Source organism: Salvia hispanica, chromosome 2 (assembly GCF_029641045.1).
Source record: "Salvia hispanica isolate PSC_SH4W2 chromosome 2, Shi_PSC_v1, whole genome shotgun sequence".
NCBI lineage: Eukaryota > Viridiplantae > Streptophyta > Magnoliopsida > Lamiales > Lamiaceae > Salvia > Salvia hispanica.
The window spans coordinates 60,641,291-60,662,222 of record NC_142693.1 but is presented as its reverse complement, the minus strand read 5'-3'; the positions used below and the strand labels follow the sequence as shown (position 1 = coordinate 60,662,222).

Below are 20,932 nucleotides of genomic sequence, written 5' to 3'. Positions count from 1 at the left end.
CTGGAGTAAAATATATAACAGGACAAACAACATTCACAAGAATCAAAGACAAGAATGCAGAGACACTTCTTTGATAACCTTGGATTCCATCCTTTTTCATTGTTTAAAACATAACCTATCCCACTACCTAAGTCATGTGCCTCACATCCTACACTGTCAGAAACTGTCCTCTTTTATTGAAATACCTCAATTCTTGCAACTTGAATCAAAATTAGACTTATGATGATATCTGATTCACAATTAGGAAGCAACTAACTGCAGAATAATCTTTGCATTAGCTAATCTTACAAGAGTAAGATAAGTAAAAAAGTAAGATCAGTGATGCAAGTAACTAATTTTGCTTAGATATCATACATCTCATGTGAGACACAACACAAGCAGTTGCAGACTCAGCCGCTGAGTCGAAATTAGTAGATTACTAGGTCGGTCAGCAAGAGCTCGAAGGGATGTTGTTTAGCTCTTGCATCACGGCTCCAATGTCGGGCCTTTGGTTGGGAGATTCGTGAGTGCAGAGAAGAGCGACTTCCCCAAGCCTGGCCGCCTCGGACTCTTTAAACTTCCCTGCGAGATTTGCATCGATGAAGTCTTCAAATCTTGAGATCTCTGCTCCATGGCAGTTCAGCTGCGTGATTCTACTTTTTCCGGACAGAATTTGGAATATGATCATCCCAAAGGCATATACGTCACTCTTCTCAGTGAACCGCCCCGTAGTGGTGTATTCTGGAGCAAGATACCCCATTGCAGCACTACCCTTTAGAGTCGAGAACACAATGTCGTCTGCTAACAGCTTGTGAATGCCAGAGTCCGAGAGTAACGGGTTGTAGTGTTGGTCGATCAGCACCTTCTCAGCTGATATGTTGCTGTGCACCAATGTAGGTTTGCTACTCTGGCTCTTGTGCAAGTACTCGATGCCTGCAGATTTCAACAATATCATCTTCAACATTCAACTACATAATACTCGATGATTAATTGAAGCATGGTATGCAGATATAGCAAGAAATAAGTTCAAGGAATCAAGGTAAACTGGCTGACCTTTGGCAATTCCTTTGATTATGTATTTCCTGGTTGGCCAGTCAAGAGCTTTCCCTGCACTTGCATCAAGGTAATGCAGCAAGTTCCCATTCGAGACGAAGTCATACACGAGGAAGCACTCTCCTCTGCCCTTGGAGCAGCAGAAGCCTCTCAACCTCAAGAGGTTCTCATGTTTCAAAGAGGTGAGCAGCTTCAGTCCTTTGAGAAAGTCGGCTTCATCAGACTTGCAGCTTATCTTCGAGATACACTTGATTGCAACTGTGGATCCATCCCTCAGTGTCCCCTTGTAGATGGCTGAGAAGCTGCTCTTCCCCAACAGGTTCATCTCCGAGAAGTACTGTGTCGCGGACTCAACTTCATCCAAGTTGAACATATAGCTCTCGAGCACCTCCTGTGAAAAACTGCTCACATCTTGGCGCTTAGCTAGAGGATCCCAACCGTTTGAGTACTCCAGGCTGATGAGAGGCGAGGCACTTCTCCTGCAAGCCTCCTTTGTCTGGTCAGTGCTCAAACGAGCATCATTAGAATCAAATGCACTCCCGATTCTCTGCTTCTGCCTGCGATACCATGAAAATGAGAACAGCCCTGCCACAGTCACGGCAACAATGAGACAAACCAATCCAACTACAGCTGCAGATTGAGATTTCCTTGACTGTTGCCCTCCATTGTGCTGGACATTGGCCGATTCTGGAATGTCTTTCGCAGGCAGATGACTCGTGGCAGCTCCAAAAGGCTTCGGACTATTGGTATCTTGAGCAGAAGCACTGCAGATTCCAAGAGAAGGAAAAGTGATCCCACACAGTTCTGCATTGTTTGCATACTGGAAACCTTCATCCAGTCTCTTCAATTCTGAGATTTGTACACCAAGAAAACATATAACATCATGTATTCGAAAACAAAAAGGATAACGACACAAGGGAATGGTTCGCTACCTAGAGGTACATTGCCGGAGAGAGTATTGTTTCGAATGTCAAGAACTTTGAGCAATGGTAGAACAGCCAATTTCACTGGAATCGATCCAAAGAGACGATTGAAGCTCAAGTCCAACCTATTTAACATCATCAAATTCCCCAAACTGGCAGGGATTGCACCACTTAACTGGTTGGACTGTAGAGCAAGAACACTAAGTTTCTTCAGAGAGCCAAGCTGTGTGGGAATATTTCCCGTTAAATTGTTATAACAGAGCTGCAACACTGCAAACAGTAGAGGTTTACCATGAATGAGTAAATTCACAAACCTCTTCATCCTTCGTCACTCCCTCCTACTTCATGTTTGTTAAATGGCTAATGTTTTTATTTCCAGAGAATAGCACAAATCTATTGCTAGGATGCAAGAAAAGTTACACAACCCTTAGCTTTCTAGGTGCAAATGGTCAACAACTTCTGATTAAAACATGTTTCCACTCACCACCATTTAGGTCCATTACAAGTCAAAAACAGAAGCATCCTATTTTATAGAAACAAAGATTCCATCTTTCTTCCAAGCTCAATCCCTCATCTAACCAAATTGAAAGGTGATGCATGCAAAATGGATGCTTTTTCACTTATCTAGTTTCACATATGGTTTTACAGGTAATGAGGAAGAAAACTAAACCCCCAAAAAAGAAAAAAAGAACTGACCTTGAAGATTAGGCATGTCACCAATCTGAGGAGGAATGTCACCAAAGAGATTATTGACATTGAGGTACAGATCTGAGAGGTTGGTCAAGTTAGCAAGCTCAGCAGGTACAACCCCATGAAGCTTGTTGAAGTGCAGGTACAAGCCACTCAAGCTCTTGAGTTGGCCAATCTCAGGTGGGATTTTTCCAGACAGCCCTCTTCCTTGCAAGGTGATGTTGACAACTTCACCATACTCATTGCAGGCAAGCCCTACAAAAGATGCATTGCATGGGTCGGTAGCATTGGGTGACCATGATGACAGAATGAGGCCTTGAGGGTCTAGTGAGGATTTGATGGCCATGAGAACAGAGAGAGTGGTTGGTGAGGGCTGAGAGAGAGAGTTGAATGGAAGGAGGAGCAGTGTGAGGAAGAGTGTGAAAAGGGGGAGGAGAGCCATTTTTGAGCTTCCAAGCAAAATGTGTAGTGGGAAAGTTGGTTTGGAAGAAAGCTATAAGCTCTATCCTCTTTGCCAAACCAAATAGTGAGTAAAGTTTGCTTCTTTATCAATTGGGAATTTTTCCAAGTCCACTTGTATAAAAAGTTTGCTTCTTTTTTGGTGTCAAACAATGGAGTTGCAGAGCTCTATCTCTATCTTGTTTCTGTTCAAGATGGGTCTCACTGTGTTAGTGTGTGTCCCTCTCTCTCTTTTGTGCTGTTTTGGCAAAATTTGAATTTGTGGTAACCGGGAAGACCGGTAGCCGGTAGTAGTCACATGGCTTTCTGCAGCCTTTAACATTTGTAATGCCTTTTTTTTCTACTGAATTTTGGAATTGAGCTGATTCATGGAGTATATTAGAGAATCCCTTTTTCAAATGTCAATTACTATCTGAGAATCTGACCAACCCACTTTTATCATTTTCTTTTTTTCAATAATTGCTACTACCTCCTCCTCTTCGAATTGGAGTTTTTTTTTACCGAAATTTTATATAGTGGTTTTTTTTCATAAGTTCAGTGAAAAGAATAAAATATGAGAGAGGAAAAAAATAAAAAAAAGTGATGTTTCTATTTTTAAATAAACATGAGAAAAGAAAATAGAAAAAATGGGTAAATTGATAAAATAGATCTTTATGCAAATCATACATGAAATTATGTTTTTGCCAAAAAAAAACCTGTAGTGTAGGTGCCACATGCCCTTTGCCCTTTAGTGGGGAAAATGTCCATCCTCAAAAATTTGTATCCATACTAAATTTTCCTCTAAATTTGCATATTTATTTTAGTCTTTCTTAAATATACCTTCTCAATTCTTTAAATTATTTACTTATATTTAATTCCTAGCTCTATGTTATTTTACAATTCACTCTTTTTGGAAAACAAATTTATTACATATACAACTTTGAACAAATACTACTCACATTATTCTACAACATTTTTAAACTTTTGTAGAAAATCTATACTCAGAATTCAAATCATATTGAAGAAGTCATCTGATATAAGGCTAGGGATAAGTTTATGCACTTTCATTGTCTTAATGTTTTAGTGTGTTTTCTTTTCAAACTGTTTCATATGAAAATACATCCTCTATTTATCCATAAAGTATTTTATTTCTTTTTTACACGAGTTTTAAGAAAACTTGATGAAAAAAAAGTATATGAGTTTTACTTATATATGTTAGTTAATGAAATATGATAAAAATGAGTAAGTGAAATGTATGACCTTCCATATATATAGTAAAATTGCATAGGAACATTTATTCACAAATGGACTAAAATGTAAAAACGTGAAATGTTAGGGATCTATTTGACGAAGTTAGATTTTTTTGGTGTATTGAACAACTCCCCCATCCCAATTAAGTTGGGGTAAAATTTATGGATAGGGAGATTAAAAAATTATGTTGAATTGATAGGAGTGATGAAATAAAGTAACAATGAATAGATGTTTGTTTTTGTCAAAAAAGAAAATAGACACTCCAAAAGAAATACGACTCAACTTATTTGGGACGTGGGACAGGAGAGTACAATTTATAACATCCAATAAAAAATTAATAACATACTCCCTCCATCCGCGAATAGGAGTCTCGTTTTTCTATTTTAGTCTGTCGACTTAAGAGTCTCGGTTCACTTTTACCATAAATGTTAATAGCATCTCACATAACACATTCCACTAACTCATCTCACTTACATTTCTTTTAAAATTAATATATATAAAAGTAGGACTCATATTTCAATAATTTTATCCACCCACTTTAAAACCCGTACCATCAAGAAATGAGAGCCTAATAGCGACGGAGGGAGAACTTAATAAGCAAAAACTTAGACGATGGATTTCAAAATTTCTACATCAAATTTGAGCATTAATAACATCGGATGAATGTTTAAATCCAGGTCGTATCTCGTCCAGAAAAATAAATGCTATAAACTGTGGTTTAATTTATTTGAAATGGTCCAAAATTTGTGTCGAATGTGCAATAATGTCGAAATATTGTGATTTAGTAATTGTAGTTATCTCTTTTTCCCTTGAAATAATTTGAATGCAAAATTTAATAAATACTCCATACTTATACATTTTGTCCACATATACGAGAATTCCCATGTCCAATGCAATTTGGGATTAATATTTAATACCATGTCACAGTCGGCCGTTGAAATAGTAGAATAAATGTTTTCAAAATTCAAATTGAATTTGACTAAAAAATTAGCCTTAAATGTTTGTTCGAAGCAGGGGACAAACTTGTAGCGGAAAACTAAAAAAAAAAGATTCTCTAATTTATTTCGGATATCTTTCCTACTGTTTTTTCAATTTTAATTGTATCTTTTCGAGAAGGCTAATAATCTGGTGTATAAATCATCTTGGATAATTCTCATATTCATAGAAATTTGAAAAAAATATCATATATCTATACACATATACAATGACACGTTTTTTGTAAATTAGGTGTGTAGTTAGTTTTAAAATTTTTACTTATAAGATTTCAGTGATATCATATATATATTGCATATATAAGATTTCATATATATATATATATATATATAGGGTAGCGTTAAAAGCAGAACCCCCTTTAAATGTAGAACACTGAACAAAATAAAATAGATCATTATAAAAGATCATAAGGTTATTATAAGATCATTTTTAATTCATTATAGGAAATTTGCATTTTAAAATACACTAAAAAACAAATCCAAAAATCATTATAAAAGATCATAAGGTTATTATATACACTAAAATACACTAAATATACACTTAGAAAAATTGCATTTTAAAATCATTATAAAAGATCATAAGGTTATTGTAAGAAACAGATTACTATATTGAACTAATAATGAAAGAACAATGACCTTAATGGTCTCCTACAATAAATTATTTTCATGTAGTTCTGTGTTCTGCATTTAAGATTAGTTCTGTGTTGATCACAATCCTATATATATATATATATATATATATATATATATATATATATATATATATATATATATATATATATATATATATATATATATATATATCGCATCTACAATGCTATTCTTATGCAAAATGATATCATATGACAATAGCCATGTTAGCTAGAGGAGTATTTTATGGCACTTTGATGAAAGTGATGCTTTTAGATAGTACTATGTTTTTGTTTTTTAATATAAAAAACAACTCTCTTGAAAAAACCAAATGTCTTACTCCTTCCGTTTTCTAATGTCATATTCTGATGTTTGTTTTGTCCCATTTTAAATGTTGGCATAATGTAAAATTTTAAAGTAAAAATTATGCTAAATTTTTTATTACGGATGTCAGCGTAGTTCACAACTCATGGACTGGCCTGAATAAAATTACTATCTGATTAGCTTGCACCTGATTAGTCTGCAATCTGAGTAGGAACTAATCACCCAATGAGTTAGATTTATGTATAACTATTGTCTATTATTCAGTCTATTTGACACATACACTAAAAGCTGGCGAACACAAATCCAAGAACTTATCTTATAACTTATACTAATGAGTGAACTACACAAATGGTCCCTGGACTATGGGTTTATCTCGCCTATAGTCCCTGGACTTTAAAAATATCGCCAGTAGTTCCTGGACTAAGGGTTTATCTCGAAATTGGTCCTTTTGGCTTTTTTTGGTACGAAAATACCCTTTGATATTATTTTAGGGGGTTTGGGCAATTTGGTCTTTTTACACTTTTAACATTTTAAATCTGATATTATTTTAGTTATGTACTAACTTTGATATTATTTCAAAATTATCATTCTTCTTCCATTTTGTTATCCTTCACTGATTTTTTTTTTTAATTTCAATATTAGATTTAATTTTACAAAATTTTAAATTTTATTTTTTAAATATCAATAAATTTTTTTAATTATAAAAATTATTAAATAGCAAAAATTAATAGTTATAATCAATATTTGATAGTGTATAGTACTATGTAATCAATAAGGTATGACAACGCCTTAGTTTTAATCAATATTTAAATAGCTTTAATCATAAATAGATTATATAACACAATTTATTCTGAAATAAATATGCATCTAATGTAAGACTAATATAATTTTTGTTTATTAATTTGAAAACAATCAAAATTTACTAGAAAATTTCAACAAAAATACTCCTATATAAAATTTTAAGTAGGATCAAATTTTTAGTCAACTTCATAATATTTAATCACAAGCAATTATAACAACCGAACGGAGGCTAAATAGAATAACTCTTATTTTTCCATCATGATTAATATTATTTTTCTGTACTTCTTCAATTCAATTGAATATTATATTAAATAACAAAAATTAATAGTTTTAATCAATATTTATAGTGTCCATGAATTAATAGTTTTCATTAAAAAATTTATTGATATTTAAAAATCTAAATATTAAATTTAATTTTATAAAATTAAATCTAATATTGAAATAAAAAAAAATTCAGTGAAGGATAACAAAATGAAAGAAGAATGATAATTTTGAAATAATATCAAAGTTAGTACATAACTAAAATAATATCAGATTTAAAATGTTAAAAGTGTAAAAAGACCAAATTGCCCAAACCCTCCAAAATAATATCAAAGGGTATTTTCGTACCAAAAAAAGCCAAAATGACCAATTTCGAGATAAACCCTTAGTCCAGGGACTACTGGCGATATTTTTAAAGTCCAGGGACTATGGGCGAGATAAACCCATAGTCCAGGGACCATTTTTGTAGTTCACTCTATACTAATTAGTACTCCACTATATACTTTAGGCTTTCTTATATAATGTATTTTACAAAAAAAAAGGTTATAAAAGCTTAGCAATTAAATGCATATAAAATGATAAGTACACACTCAATGCAACCCTTGTAAATTTATTTAACGCTATTATTTGTAGTGATGAAACAAACATGGAGTACTACTATAATTTAAGTGTAAGTTTAGGGAAACATAGGCACCCATATCCTGCACAATTCCACGTATTGTAATGTGTAACAATTTGGGAAAATAAATGTGGGCTCACGAGTCACGAGCCTCCATCTCTATCTATCTCCATTATTGTAGCTCGGAAATATCAAAACATTGGTTCAACCAATTTAAAATTTCTCCTATCCAATTATTTGTTTCCCATCATCACAACAATTGCACTTCCACTACTTGAAAATATATCTATATATCGAAATTATTTTATTTCTATTGATAATAACAACAGTGGCTTCCTATAATATTGTAGTGATTTTCCAGCTTCTACATGCCAGCTCTATGGTGGTATCACTAGTATGATCATTAAAATTCTTAAATATTAAATTTCAATACATATGCTCATCATAATATTAATATACCATATAATTAAAGTCTCTTGATTAAATCAATCTATTTTATCTTATCTCAGTATAAGGATCATACGAATTTTAAATATTTTGTTTCCTAGCATACAAAAATAGGCATATTAAATAATAGTACTAGCTACATAATTATGTGTTTTAAATAATTGACAAATATATTTCCTTGGGACTGAAGTTTACTCCATTAATCAAATCGGAGATCGCTAGATCCAAGAAGTAGTGTGCCTCTCGTATAAATTTTCAATTATTTAATTTATACTACCTCTATTTAAATAAGTACCATACTTATCCTTTTTCTTATTCCATAATTAATGTCTTCATTTAAAAATAAAAATATGATTATGTAAACTTCTACCGTTATAAATTAATAGAAGATGGATCCTTTCAGAACTATCTTAAAATGAGAATTTCATAATTTAATTATCAGGTAGCAGCACAAATTGTAACAAACCGTAGTATCATATATATTTTTTAAGAGAATCAATAATGGTTCCTCATCTACCCCATGATGACTCGATCAGTCTATACTACTAGACTTTTTTTTAAGATGATCAATAATGGTTCCCCATCTACCCTCGTGACGACTCGAACCCCTGATCACCTATTGGTTAGAAGGAAAGCGTCCATCAACTGAGCCGGGCTTTGTTGTCCATTCATAGTACTACTAAACTGTCCAAACATATATATTGCTCGAACTGATATGTTTTATACGTCCAATGGATAAGTTCTGAAACTCTACGTTTAAAAATAGCGCTCAATTGAACCACTCCTGAAATCAATAATGATAAATATGAAAATTTCAAAAAACCGAGAAAAACCAAAGAAAAATCACAACTTCATCAATATCTCAAAACTCTCAATATATAAGTCTATTCACATATACTCATATTTTTTCCCTTACATTAGTAACAACAAAACAAATTAACAAGAAAAAAGTTACTTAAAAACCTAATTAATTAAGGTTGATGATGAGTAGAAGTAGAAGACTTATATCTTGCAGCAAACCTATTAAACAAAGCCAAAGAAACACTAGTCATCTGCTCAAGATTCAAAACCCTAGCCTTAATAACCGCCTTCGTCTTCCCGGGTATGGCCCGGCCCGAGAACCCGTAGATACACATGTTTGCATCAGTGAGAGCAGCGCTCATCCATGTCTTCACATTGCTAGCATGCCATGGAAAATCTCTGCTCACCCCATCTTCCTTTATCATCTCCGTCTCCTTGATGCAATTCCACAGCTGCGCAACACCGTCGTTGATCTGATCCAAGCAGTCCTTGATCTCTTGGTAGTGCTTCGCCTTCTTCAGCTCTAGTTGCTTGGCCACCTCGGTCACGTAGGCCTTGGTCGACTCGGCCCGGTCTAGGGTTACCTTGAGTGCGATTTGGGCGAGTTTTTGGTGAGTTGGGGTTGTCGAGAGGTTGGCCACGTGGCATGAGAGGTAGCGGGTGCATAGGTCCGGGTATAGTGTTGTTTGGCATTGTAGCTCGATGAAGGCCCTGGCCCGGGACCGCCTGCGGATGGCTGGGTGCCGGGCCGAGGCCGGGGCGAGTAGGAGGAGGGAGAGGAAAAGGAGAGGGAGTCTCATTGTTTGGAGGTTTTTAGAGGCAGAGATGTTCGTGTTTGTGTTTGTATTTGTTTTTTTGGAAATGAAAGAGGTTTTATGGCTTATATACATAGGAATAGGATCAAATTAAATTATTTTAGTGATTGTGCACGTGTAGCAAAAAGCTTAATTCATGTTTGAGCAATTGGTCAAGGGAAGTAACCTTTTAATTACATTATAAAACAAAAAATAACAAATTATGTATGCATGCATATCTATAGTGAAACAAAATGGAATACATGAAATTTCATGTAATTAGTAATTACTTACTTCTCTATGGTAAGGCCCAGTTTTAATTTGATGTGAATTTAAATAAATAAATAAATAAGAGACTATATCAGGAAAGCTGAAAATGTAAAGAACTCCTATGGTTACACGAATTTTGATTATGGTATATGCAAATAGAATATAAGTTGTAAATGATAGAGATGAAGCAGAGAGCAGGATTGTCGGATTAATCAGTGGCAAATTGTCTGGACAAATGGAGAAAATCATCACTTTGATTAACTAACAAGTTCTACACGTATTACAGCTGCTCCAATCCTAGTCAATTTTCAAAGCCTAAGTAATAATATTAATTATCTTGGCAACGTTTTTTACAATTTTTAATTTGGTTGATTAATTTGTTGGGACTATATATATTATTTAATAGTGGCTATTAATTAATCTTTTCTTATACTCGTCTTTAGGGATGTCAATGTAGCCCGCAACCCGTGGGCTGACCCGAATAGCCCGCTAAATTTATAGGGTTAGGGTCGAAAATTTCTAGCCCGATAAAAATAAAACCCGATAAGCCCGCACACGATTAACCCGCAACCCGATAGGGCCAGACCCGAAAACCCGATGGGCTGGCCCGATAACCCGCTAAAATTTATATTTTTCAATTTTTTACTCCTAATTCAACACTTCGTTGACTAATTTTATGACATAGATAACTAAAAAAATATAACTTTCAATTTTATGGTAAATATATAAATTATATATTGATTTTTTATTAATATAATAATTGTTAAATAAATTAATCTCACTAAAAGAATATTTAAATTTTTAATATGCATTAAAATTTCACGAAATATCACAAATATTAGTATTTTATGATTGAGTTTAAGCATATATATCAAATTTATCATAATTAAATATTTTATATTTTATAAATATAACTAATTTTCATCATGATTTATTGGATTGTTCGAGCCTTAACCTTATCGGTAGCAACCCGATTAACCCGTCGGGCTAGCCCGAAACCCGAGCTTTTAGGATTAGGGCCGAACTTTTACAACCCGAAAGAAATCACAACCTGGCAAGCCCGCACCTGATTGACCCGCAACCCGAGTAGGATTGGCGCGAAATCTGATAGGCCGGCCCGATTAACATCCCTACTCGTCTTACATCCTAAGTTCAAAACTCCTATTTTGAACTATTGGCAATATAGTTAAACCAAACATAAATATGTCATTTTTCTTTTCATAGAATCTCAAATATCTACACTTATATAGTCACTATATAATGGAGTAGTATGCATATTAACAACATAAATAAAAATGATAGCATGAATCTCTTAGCTGTTGGGTTATGTTTTCTTAAACCGGCCAATAATTGATGCATTTATTAATTAATTAATTCAGTTTTAACTTTTAAATCAAAAGCAGATTTGATGGACCATGCCTCACGCTAAGTCAACGTTTTGACCAATTCAATATATAATCTCCAAAGGGAAATCCAGTGATACCTAGCTAGGATCTGCCCAATTTTGAATGATATATAATGCTTACTCTTTGCTTGTAGATGAAAATTTGTTGATTACTTGGGTGTGCAGAAATTTTAATATATTTTATTATTGTGAGCATGTAATTAATTTTACACATAATGAAAATTGAAATGAATAGTACTCCATAAAATGGGCTAACTGAGACACCATAAACAGTTTTGATTGAATGAAACAAACTATTGAAAGAAATGGAAGATGAGCAAATACATCATTAAAAAGCAATGAACAATTCCTCAAAGTTCAGTTTTTTGAGGGGCACATTACATTTAACATCATTAACAACAAACACACTATTTAAAAAACAGTGAACAATTTCCTTAAGTTCAGTTTTGGGACCTGCTAGTTCTACGCATCTGAGACACGCATCGGGTAGGGTTACTTACACCTCAATCGAGAACTTTATGAGCAGGACGCGAAGGAAAGGAACGGAGGTGTTATTCTGCTACCTTAATACCTGTTAGGTAGACTTGAGACTGGATGATGCTACCACCTATCCCGAATCCAGGCATTACCATCAGACCGACTTTAGGTTTCTCAACACCCTCTTCTATGATGAAATCCTTCACAACACTCTCCATATAAACCTCCGAAAACTCACTGTCCCGCTTCACCTGAAAAACTTTAACTGGAGGATCAAACGAATGCGCCAATCGGTGCAAGAGCCAGATCACCTTAGCCAATTTCAGAAAAGCCTGGTAAAAGGCCGTCCTGGGATGACCTCCACCAACTATGTAGTTTCGCTGATCTAAGTTTCCGAAAAATGATGCTTCCATCTTTTCATGGACAACAGCGAGGTACTTCCTCTGGCAAAACATTCCAAACATCGAATCCGGATTCTGGCCAACAGCATCAAGTGGATCCATTTCCCTCAGACTAAGATACTCCTGATATAAACTCTCCCTCGTCTCAGCCTGATTTTCTGGTTTCATGCCGAAGCCCTCATCCTGGAACCCGATAAACATTCTCTGGCAGATTTGAGATTCAAATGCATACTTCTTGTGGGCCCTTTTTGCATAGACAATGTTTGGTTCGATTGAGTTTGCTGCAGCGTCAAGATCCCACCCTGCGGCTTTCATCATGTTGATTAACGGCTTAGAGAAGTCGTGAATGGCCCTGGACGCAGCTTCCACTGCTGACCTGAAAAGCTCGGGGGATAAATCCAGCGAAAATTGACCAGACTCGCCACCACTCCCTTCTGATTCTTTCGTTGACAAGCCCCTAAGCTTCAGATTCTTCTCAAGTTTTACTCGTCTCTGGCTGGATTCCTGAATCTGCTGCTCCAACTGAACAATCTCAGAATCTTTATTCTGGATCTCAGACTGAAATTTTTTCACCATGACCTCGTACGTCTTCAACAGGCTCTGCTGCTCTTGAATCTCAGCAGCTAATCGAGAGTCTTGCGGTGAGGCACAGACAGGCTTGGGGTTGTGCTCTCTATAGAAATGCTTGAGTTCAGAAAGATTCTTTAGCTCTGATATTACAAGCTTGTCAGCAGCTTGAATTTTATCGGGGTCATAAGGAGTATGAGCAGCTTGCAGCTGAATGTAAGCCGACTTGAGGGAGGAGATATTGGTAAATATTTTAGACACTAATGCTTCCATGGCTTCAGGGCTCTGATTCGTTGCCTCTTCCATTGGTTGGGGGTGAACTTTTTGGTTGCTGCTTTCACGAAGTTGGGTATCCTTTGCACCAGTGTTTTGCATATCGACTTTTACTGAAAACAAAGCTCACCAAATTACTTTTGGGCCACAGGGAAATATTGTAGCAACAACTGCAATCAAAAGAAGGTTGTTTGTGACTATAGGATGAGAAAACTGATACAAAGCACACTTTAGTGAAAAAATACACAATTCATATCAATCTTGATGGCTTGCTCAGCTCCAAATCTTGTAATTAGTATTGACTATTGAGAGCTATTTAACAGAGAGAAAGGTATCTACTCTGAAACCAAATATTCAAGAATAGATAAGCACGATGAAATACTTCAAGCCAAGAAACCAAAATGTCACTCCTAATACATGAAAGAAGCAAGGGAGACACTCAGACTAGAACTACATAAAGATAATGAAGAAAGAGTAGTATAGTATCCAATTTAGGGAAAATGTTCGGAATTCTATTGCTTAGTGTTTGTAGAATTAAGAGGAAAATTTGACCAAGAAACCGTAACATCCTAAGAAGATGATTCTATGCCCCACAGAAACCAGATAAAATACAGCACATAGAAGAAAGATAACATCGAATGCAAGCTCGATGTTACAGATTCATAGAAAGACAAATGATATACGCATTTTATTGCTGATTAAATGGCAGTCACAAAACAAAACATTTTAACAGAGACCAGGTCTACGTCTCATGTGTGTATACACTGTAACACCCATATATACACAAGAAGTCATGTCCATTCCAAAACATAACAGCCTTCTTTTTCACAAGAAAAAGTTGTGTATATTTCAACTATAGTATGCAACATAGTTCAATGTAAGGGATTATTTACAAGTCTTTTACCTATGTTTAATATATACTTTATACTAGAACGGAAAGTTAGCAGCATAAAACAAAAACTACAAAAATATGAAAATCACATTGAGAAAGCCAGTGTGTTTAGGGAGCAGACATACATAAAAAAACCCTACACTCCAACTGCCACTTCGTGAAGTGTCCGATTAAGATCACAAGCATCACATGACATCAATATAAGACCTTGGTATGTAGTACTATAAACTAAGGACACAACATTACTTGCATAAAATTAAGATGCCTAATCAACAAAACTGGAATATGTCTTAATTGTAATTGTTAAAAAAGAAAAGCTGTGATGTGCAAAGGATTCACCCTATACCCCTCTTCTCCTCCCCCCCCCCCCTTCACCACCAAACAAAAAACCAAAAGAGTATACCCTTTTCCTACTCTTTCAGCATCCAAGAGTTAAATGGTTTGTTCCAATGCTTCAATCTACCAGATACCAAAGAGAAAACCTATGCTTATCACTTTATAGTTGGGGAAAAAGATCATCTTTGAAGCAAATTCAACATCCTCACATGAACCAACAACCAAATCAAAGAGATCTACAATGTACTATACTCCACAGAATTAAGAAACCAAAAAAGGAACAAACTCAAGTAAGTAGACTAACCAAAGATTTTGAGGTCTTGAAAGATAATCTAATCACTGAAATAGCTAGCATATACAAAGAAATTCAGCACCTTGCAAAGACAGCTGCGCAATCAAGATTTAAAACATACAACAATCACACTGGAAATCAAACAAACACCTTTCTTCACACATAAACATTTCCAGTACCAAAAAAAGTTAAATTAATCCTAATCCCTCTAATCCATCTATTCATCTACAATCATCACTAAAACTTGGAATTCGATACCCTACCACTCAAATTAAAAAAAAAATCCATTCATACAACTTGTCACTACAAATAACAATTGCTGAGTACAATCTTATATAAAAGTTCACAAATCGATCAAAAGGAGTAAAAGTTCACATAAACACAAAATAAGAGGAATAAAAAACCCAAATGGAGATCTCACAAGAAAATTGAGCCGTAAGTTGAGAGAAGAGAATGAAAGAGCTACGCGGAAGGCGTGAAAATCTTTTCCGACAAAAAATAACCCATTACTGCATCTGCATAGTTATGGAAAAGTAAGGGCCAAGAGGGGACTCAGCTTTTGCTATATACTCCTATTTTATTTTGCCAAATACTCCATATTTTTATTGTAAAGAATGTTTGTTCAATGATTAAAACTCCACTTTTCATAGGGAATCCTTTGTCTTAACATTTCACACTAATTTAGATTTAAATGAAATGAAGGTGATTGTAGATTATAGATTTATAATCTCTTTGAGCAAAGTTATTTTTACAATCGAAAATATTTAAATACAACTTTATTTTAGTTTGATTTATTACTGGTAGTTATTTTCTGGCACGAAATATGTGATTAGGACGAGCAACTTATTGACACGAATTTTTCCTATATTACGATAAAAATATATATTGTTTTCTACTAATCTGAAAGAGAAACAATGTCATTTTTTTTCATTCTTTCATATTTTGTGTCATTATTAGTCATCGACGATAGATAGGATACCATAAATACTCGGATTTAGCTTATTTTAATTATTTTTTTTATTTTTTAACGATGAAACAATTTACTTTAATTTCTCTTTTTATTTAACACTACCTAAAAATTTGTGTCCAAAAAATTTGTGTCCAAAAAAAATGTGTTGAGACGAATATAGTAATAGAATTATCTAATAAAAATATCTAGATATTTATAATAAAATATAGATTTTTATAACATTAAGGATCGTAATAGAAAATTTTAGAATACATATGCCATCTATATACATCTGTGTGTTGTTATTTTATATAAGTTGAATGAGTGAAGTGTTTTTAAATTTGTCCAAATCTCCAAAGTAATTTTTTACATACTCCACTCTTTCTTTAAAAATTTAAAATGCGTCAGAAATTAAAATGGTTAGAAAAACATATTGTCACATAATTGAAAGTATTTATAAATATTAAAAAAAAACATAAAAGCTGAGAGATAAACTAATTTCTAAGTTCTCATGTAACTTTTGACAAAAACCTAATTTTGACTAAAAACAAGATTCGATTATCAGTCGGCCCACCTGATTTCAAACCCAATATCTGATAAAATCGATCAATGAGTACTATATCTCCGTAATTTTTCAAATTGGATCTGGTAATACCCAGTATCCTATATCTAGTTGGACACACGTATTAACAATTACGTGAACAATATAATTAGTATGTTCAACAAACAATGTGAGGGATGCAAAGATCGCCACAAGAGACGTTAGAGCTATAGGAATGTTAACTATAAACAAAGGAAACGCAACAAATGATTGACCCTCATTTGTTTATTTTGTTTTATTGTTTAGCCCATATCTCATATTCATATTAGTAGTACTTATCAAATTGGATAGGGATGTATTCACATCCTTTTTCCATCTTTTGTTCTATTGTCCTTCTCAATCTCGGTCCTTCATTTTCAAGATCTGATGGCCAAAAATAATGCCACTTGTATTTAATTAAATTATATTAAAAATTCGAAAAGGCCAATTTTGGTATTCTCAAATGAGTTGGTTATGGTAACTTCCTTGATTATCTCTATCAAATATCACGTTACAATCTTTCTTCTCTGCGGTTTTTGTTTCACAATATCACGCTACAATATTTCTTCTCTCCCTAAACTTTCATCCTTTTTTCTCCGTTGAAGACAATCGCCGTTGAAGTCATTCTCCCTAAACTTTCATCTCTTTATTTTTTATCATAACTTGTCAGTAATTTCGAGCACTCGTTCATTGATTTCGATTTCTTCAACAATGGACGAAGGTTTTTTAGTTTGTTTTTATTTCGTATTCCTTCATAATTACGGGAAGGGAGTTAGATCCATTCCCATAGAGTTTAGCAATCCATAGGGCTAGGGCATATTACTAACCCATACATCAAAATTCATTTTTGAATTATGTACGTGTTTCAGGGAATAAATGTTTAGGCTAAGTAGAACTAAAGAATGTACGCCAAGTGACCTTTAATGTACATGTGTAATACTAAATGATGTACTTGTGTAAGTATATAATGTTTGGTGAGAGTTGAATTCATGCCCTTCGGGTTTAGCAATCTGAAGCTCGCTTTTTATAAAATGCAGCGTTGTTTAGACTGTGTGCACAGTAAGGAATAACAAGTCTCCTGGGTCCAGTGAATCCACTAGATCACAAGGTCTAAGGAGATCATGCCGTATTGTATTCACTGACTCATGCGACACAAGCAAAACATAGACCTAACGACTCATAACATGCTGACAATTACACACATTGACTCCCCTCCCCCTCCCACTTCACTTAAGCTTGTCCCTAAGCCATCGTCGTGAAGGGGGAAAGGGTAGTCAGTTCAACACACAATAAACAATTTATACAAATAAAAACTTCTCACACTTAGACCGAGCATCGGGCTAAGTGGGAGAAGACACAACAAAATAGAAAACATAAACTTCTCACACTTAGACCAAGCATTGGGCTAAGTGGGAGAAGACAACACATATAGCAAATAATAAACAAAAATATAGACAACAACAAAGACAAAAAAAATAACTGAAAGCAGAAATTAAAAGTTACTTGGTCATGGGGTGATTCACTTCTGGGTCTGGCTCCCTCGAGAGCCAGATTGGGGTGGGATTCCGGGTCGGGTCATCTTCGATTTCTTTCTCGCTGGTTCATCTTCCTCCTTCTCTGGTTGATCAGACACTGGTTTCCTAATCGTTAGGGACTTTGATTTCGTTGGGATTGACACTGGTTTAGACATGGGCGGGGTGACCATTTGCTTGAGCGGGTGCGGTGGTCGTTGGATGGAGGGACTGCTCTGGCCTGGTTGCTTGACCTCGCTGCTGGACCCAGGAGTTACCTTCGATTGGGTCAAGGGGAGTGTCTTCTCCAACCATTTCAACATCTTCATTATAAGCTCCACAACCTCCGTCATCCGCTTGTTTTGCTTGGCGGACTTCACCTCCAAGTCTGCAATATTGCCCCGCAGGGTCTTCACCTCTTCTCGGCTCCCGTTCAATTCTTTCCTTATCCCCCCAAGTTCTTTCACTATTTCTTTCCTCATCACCTGCATTTCTTTTCTCACATCCTGGACATCCTTTCTCAGCTCCTCGACCTCTTCACTCGGCATTGCCTCCGCAGCCTCCTCAGCCTCCGCCTTCACCTTGTCTCCTACCGTGTAGAAGAAAGTTTGTTTGCCGTGAGCTTGAAGTAACCCCTTGTTGAAAAAGTACTCAACACTGAAAGTCTCCGGGGGTTCGCACATCACGACCAAGGGTGCGGCTTTGGCTATCTTCATTTCAACGTTCCGCTGGAGGTAGGCGCCTAGGAGATGGTAGGTATACATATGTCGAGCAGGGTTGTTGGTCATTTGATGACATGCTTGAGCCAGCCAATAACCCAGATGTACCTTAACACCTTTTGCCATGCACCAAGTGAAATAAAGGTCGGTAGTCGTCAGAGCTGAATTTGCAGTTCCCATTAAGTTGTAGCTGATAAACGTCTGAGCAAAACGGAGGATTCTGTCCTCGATGTGAGAAGCCTTGGAGTAGCTTGACTTGATTGCCCCTGCCTTGGAGTGAGTGATTAGTTCCCATGCTGTTTGTACTTTGAAACCCGGCGTATTCTTCGGCATGCCGATCATCCTCTCGTTCCATATTCCTTCATCATCCTCAGCCTGGGTAAACAACCCCATCTTCAAAGACCATTTCCGGATGCTCATCTCGTGTTCTTCATTGAAAAGCCTGAATGTTATGGAGTCCGCGTCGAGGTCAGAGGTGTTCTTTAATTGGAATGTTGAGAAAAACTCTCGTGCTAGGTCCACCGGCACTTTCTCCTGGCTGTGCTTTAGCAACCACTCGAACCCGATTGAATAGATACATGCGCGGAAGTCTTCATCGTATGCAATCATCCGAAGCTCCTTAGGACTGTACTGCTTGCCCGACTTGGCCATCTTCCCAGCACTGCATCGCTCCTTGTACACTGTGGCCCGTTTCTGATCGTTGAACTGCCTCATCGACTCCAACAGTTCCTTAGTCAGCCATATCTCCGGACGTCCTAGGACAAACTCCTCTTAAGATTCTCCAAGTTCAGAGTCGTACTCATGAGTAGGCTTGTCTTGTTCCTCGGTAGAGGGAGCTTCGGTCCCTGGGGAAAGGGTCTCCTCAACCTCCTTGATGGAGGGAGCTTTCCTTGACCGTGTTGATCCGGTCGCAGCTGCTTTTCCTTTTCTCGCCCTTTCCTTGACCAGGCGACGTTCCTCTGCCTATTCAGCATCTGTCCCTCGGGCAGGGAACTCCTCCTTCTCAGCATAAACCAAGTCATCAACCTCGTCGAGCAGACTCCTCCTGGCTTGTCTCCTCTCTGCCCTCTTGTCCACTTGGGGTTCACTTTCCTCCTGGTCATCCACCAGGTCCACAATCAGATTTAGCCCTTCCTCAGCGGGCTCCGGTACTCCAGTAGTGTATAGATCTGTCCCTTCCACAAGTTCTCCCGGGGTTTCCCCCGCATCATCCACCATCGGGGTCGCCCCCTCAATATACACAAGGGTTTCCCCCTCTTCCATGAGTTCAGGGGTCGCACCCCTGAAATCCTTTGGGGTTTCATCCCCAGCCTCCATAGGGGTTTCCCCCTCAGCCATCAATTCTCGAACAGGGGTTTCCCCCTCAACAACTTCCACCAAAACAAGGGTTTCCCCCTCAGCAACTTTTTCGTGAACAGGGGTTTCCCCCTCAGCAATTCTCTCCACAACAGGGGTTTCCCCCACAGTACTTTCCTCTCGAACAAGGGTTTCCCCCTCAGCATCTTTCTTACCCTCAGAATTAGGGTTTCCGTTACCTTGTCGTTCAGTCTCCACCTCCGCTTCACCAATCTTCCGCCGACCATCCGCCGACAGTTCATGCGCTGCCTCTTCTTTATCCGCCTCCCGTGAAGTGGTTTCTGCTCGTTGCGATCCAGAGTCCGGCACCCTGGTTGAGTCTTGAGGCCCTTCTTCTTGGGAAACTACGGGTTGTGCCGCCGAATCCGCTGGAATTGTCAGTGGTGGTATGGCCGCCGCGGATGTCATCAGGCTGGCGGAGAACATAGCGTAGGCTTCCTTCGCTTTCTCGACGCTACCTAATTTTTGCGTCAATTCTGCCAACAGAACTGAGTCATACGCCATCGGCTGCGAACTTCCAGTGGCCTGAGTTGGATCCATTACTGTAAATCTGAAAACAAAGAAAACTCGGTCGAAATTGGTTAGGGTTTATGTTTCTAGAGAGAGAATGAAAGTTGAGAGAAGGAAGAGGAAATGTAGTTTTCGTCGATTGGGATTATTGGAGAGAGAAGTGCCGGTTTGCCTTTTCTGATGAAAAGATGGTGCGGTTGCAGGCGTGATGTAAGCAACCGTACACCTCCCATAAATATCGGCCAAATTTTGAAATTCAAATTATCTCCATCCCTCCTTGACTTCTTCCTCCAGGCTCTCCTTCCCTAACTGACTTCCCTAACCATGACCCTATACTTAAAAAAAAATTGAAGACGCCAGACTCCTAGGTCGAGGTTAGAAAATGAAGCAT

General features: G+C 36.6%; 3 protein-coding genes and 1 pseudogene across 4 annotated transcripts; all 4 read right to left on the bottom strand.

Annotated features, from left to right (window-relative positions):
• Nucleotides 1-154: 154 nt before the first annotated feature.
• LOC125200558 (proline-rich receptor-like protein kinase PERK9) lies at nucleotides 155-3,314 on the bottom strand. Its single transcript, XM_048098207.2, has 4 exons — nucleotides 2,652-3,314; nucleotides 1,965-2,225; nucleotides 1,033-1,881; nucleotides 155-912 (listed from the first exon to the last, which is right to left on the bottom strand). The coding sequence occupies exons 1-4, from the start codon at nucleotides 3,085-3,087 to the stop codon at nucleotides 428-430; spliced, it is 2,031 nt and encodes a 676-aa protein (XP_047954164.1). The 5' UTR covers nucleotides 3,088-3,314; the 3' UTR covers nucleotides 155-427.
• Nucleotides 3,315-9,285: 5,971 nt separating this feature from the next.
• LOC125202416 (pectinesterase inhibitor 11 pseudogene) lies at nucleotides 9,286-10,046 on the bottom strand (annotated as a pseudogene).
• Nucleotides 10,047-11,974: 1,928 nt separating this feature from the next.
• On the bottom strand, nucleotides 11,975-15,497 carry LOC148932828 (protein GRAVITROPIC IN THE LIGHT 1-like). Of its 2 annotated transcripts, none has more exons than XM_089066066.1 (2): nucleotides 15,338-15,497; nucleotides 11,975-13,566 (listed from the first exon to the last, which is right to left on the bottom strand). In XM_089066066.1, exon 2 carries the CDS (start codon nucleotides 13,496-13,498, stop codon nucleotides 12,230-12,232), a length of 1,269 nt encoding a protein of 422 aa, XP_088922192.1. In that variant the 5' UTR covers nucleotides 13,499-13,566; nucleotides 15,338-15,497; the 3' UTR covers nucleotides 11,975-12,229. The 2 variants fall into 2 exon arrangements, with proteins under 2 accessions (XP_088922192.1, XP_088922193.1); XM_089066067.1 differs by having other exon boundaries at nucleotides 11,975-13,509.
• On the bottom strand, nucleotides 14,957-20,571 carry LOC148932827 (uncharacterized). Its single transcript, XM_089065246.1, has 4 exons — nucleotides 20,547-20,571; nucleotides 20,145-20,489; nucleotides 18,269-19,445; nucleotides 14,957-15,011 (listed from the first exon to the last, which is right to left on the bottom strand). Exons 1-4 carry the CDS (start codon nucleotides 20,569-20,571, stop codon nucleotides 14,957-14,959), a joined length of 1,602 nt encoding a protein of 533 aa, XP_088921372.1.
• Nucleotides 20,572-20,932: the final 361 nt, after the last annotated feature.